The sequence below is a fragment of the Grampus griseus genome (assembly GCF_964374135.1).
Source record: "Grampus griseus genome assembly, chromosome: 1".
NCBI lineage: Eukaryota > Metazoa > Chordata > Mammalia > Artiodactyla > Delphinidae > Grampus > Grampus griseus.
In genome coordinates, this window is record NC_139017.1 from 69,451,314 (window position 1) to 69,454,241 (window position 2,928).

General features: G+C 46.4%; 1 protein-coding gene across 1 annotated transcript; it reads right to left on the reverse strand.

The window, feature by feature from the left end:
* Positions 1-929: 929 nt before the first annotated feature.
* LOC309828171 (olfactory receptor 10Z1-like) lies at positions 930-1,830 on the reverse strand (the record flags this gene model as incomplete). Its single annotated transcript, XM_082663319.1, is given in 3 exon segments — positions 930-1,249; positions 1,252-1,344; positions 1,347-1,830. Coding segments are annotated over 3 exon segments (897 nt in total).
* Between the last annotated feature and the right edge of the window lie 1,098 nt (positions 1,831-2,928).

A 2,928-nucleotide genomic window follows, 5' to 3' on the forward strand; every position in this document is an offset into this window, starting at 1 on the left:
ACTTACCCAGGGTCACACTGTAAGTGGCAGAATCTGTATTCAAACTCCTTCCTGACAACTGTGTGAATTCATTCCACCTTTTCTTATCCCTAGAAATGTCTGGTACCATGCATGACATATTGTGAGTGGAAAGTAAAATAGGCGGGATAGAGAGTTCCACCATAGATTCTAAAGAGTAGTATCCATACTAGGGAGTGACACAAGTGAAGAGGTCCTCACACCGAAGATTAGGAGGCCATTAGAGAGCAACAACTATTATTGAGGAAAATAGGAAATAAATCTATTTTCTGAAATAGAAGTTACACAACTAGAAGAGCCAATTAAAAAGAAGAGGGCAAAGTAATAATGAGCCAGAGATAAAGAAGACAACTACATAAAAAGATTAAAGACACCTTTTGGGAGAGAAAAAATAATAATAACTGACCTCTTCATTTAGGAAAGCATTCAAACTTATTTGCCAACCTGATAGTCACTGAGTTTCAGATCTTGGAAGAATATTATTGGTCAGATAATCTAATTATGTAATGATTTTAGAAATCTCTACAGTATCCCTGGCCAGCCCTGCTTTGAACTTGGGCACTTGAAACTCCCCTCATCTTGTTCAGCTCAGTTAGAAAATTCTTAATGAACTGGGATTCAGGAACTAAGTGTGGTGTATGCGAGGCTGAAAGTGAAAATTCAGATTCTGAGATCAGTGAGAGTTAAGCACAGTAACCAGAGCAGGAAGCCCTGCATCTGCATTCCCCAGAAGCCCTAGGGGGGCATGCAAGAGACAGGATGGGACTCTCTTGGGGAATTGGAGGTGGGGTAGCTTTGGCCTAAAGCCCTGAATATCTGGCCCAGTGGCCTGTGTTTCTGGTGTATGTCCAGCCTACATAGAGGAGACTATCCCATTATGGTAGCCTTCATCTTTTACCCAGCAATCTCTCTCAGAAAGCATTTCTCAAGGCTGTATGCACAGCCCGATTTCTTAGACTATAAACAGTGGGATTGAGGAGAGGAGTCACCACAGTATAGGTGACAGCAATAAGGTGGTCCCGCTCAAGAGGGTAACTGGCTTTTGGTCTCAGGTACATGAAGGAGGCACAGCCATAGTGAACAATGACCACTGTGAGGTGTGAGGGGCAAGTAGAGAAGGGCTTCTTCCTCCCCTCATTGGAGGGGATCCTCAGGATTGCTGTCAGGATATAGGTGTAGGAGATAGTGATGAAGGAGAAGGAGACCAGGAGGACCAACAGGCTGAGGATAGGATCCCTAGCTCACTCAGGCCTGTATCTCCACAGGCCAGGCTCAGCACGGGCAGCGTGTCACAGAAAAAGTGCTGGATCTCATGGGAGCTGCAAGTGGGAGGTGGAAAATGACCAGTATCATTCCCAGCCCAAAGAGATACCCACTCAAGAAGGAGGTGCCAACCCGGCTGGCATAGTGTAGTGAGGCACAGATGGCTACATATCTGTCAAAGCCCATGACAGCCAGGAGGAAGCAGGTGGTACAGACCCACGAAGCAGAGAAGAACATTTGGACAGCACAGCCCCCATAGGAGATGGCCTGCCCACCCCTGACCAGGCTGGAAAGCATCCTAGGGATAATGCCCAAGGTATAGCAGGTCTCAGAGAAAGGTAAGAAGGAAAGGAAGAGGTACATGGGGGTGTGCAGATGGCTGTCAAGCCTGATGATTGTGATAATAAAAACATTGCTGATCAGGGTGAAAAGATACAGGGAGAGGAACAATGCGAAGAGCAGGAGCTGCAGTTCCCCAAAGTTAGAGGAGCCCAGGAATACCAAGCCCCTGCAGAAGGTTGCATTGGTCTGCTCCATTCTGAGTGACATCCCTGATAGATTTGATTCTTTCCACCTTGCCAGAAGATGCCTTGTTTCTTTAGAAGGCAAAATGAGGTGGATTCTCATTTCTTTGTACCTGTTGTAACTCAAAAAGAAAACTCTTTTTTAGACAGCAATAAACTTCAGAAATACACTTATTAGACACATGGGTGTATGGATCTATTCTCACATGTGTATATGTGCATACATGACTACAAATATACACAATATGCACATATGTGCACATACATACATGACTACACATATGCAGGCACATATATACATGCATACACATACAAAGCACTCACACATAATTATGCACATTTTACACATTCAAAACTCTGCACTGGTTAGGGTCTGCAGGGAAGGGGAGAGGCAGCACATGGAAAGGAGGGCCTGTGGAGTGTAGAGTTCTGGAGTATGGTGGAAAAGCAGGAAACACAGTGAAAAGCCATTCCAAAGTGACCTGTTAAAAATTAAATAGAGGGGGAGAAACCAATATGGCAGAGTAGAAGGACATGTTCACTCCCTCTTACGAGAACACCAGAGTCACAACTAGCTGCTGGACAATCATCAACAGGAAGACACTGGAACTCACCAAAAAAGATACCCCACATCCAAAGACAAAGGAGAAGCCACAATGAGACAGTAGGAGGGGTACAATCACAGTAAAATCAAATCCCAAAACTGCTGGGTGGGTGACTCACAGACTGGAGAACACTTATACCACAGAAGTCCACCCACTGGAGTGAAGGTTCTGAGCCCCACATCAGGCTTCCCAACCTGGGGGTCCGGCAATGGGAGGAGGAATTCCTAGAGAATCAGACTTTGAAGTCTAGTGGGAATTGATTGCAGGACTTCAACAGGACTGGGGGAAACAGAGACTCCACTCTTTGAGGGCACACACAAAGTAGTGTGCGCATCAGGACGCAGGGGAAGGAGCAGCGACCCCAGGGGAGAATGAGCCAGACCTACCTGGTAGTGTTGGAGGGTCGCCTGTAGAGGCGGGGGGTGGCTGTGTGGCTGTGGCTCACCATGGGGATAAGGACACTGGCAGCAGAAGTTCTGGGAAGTACTCCTTGGCATGAACCCTCCCACAGTCTGCCA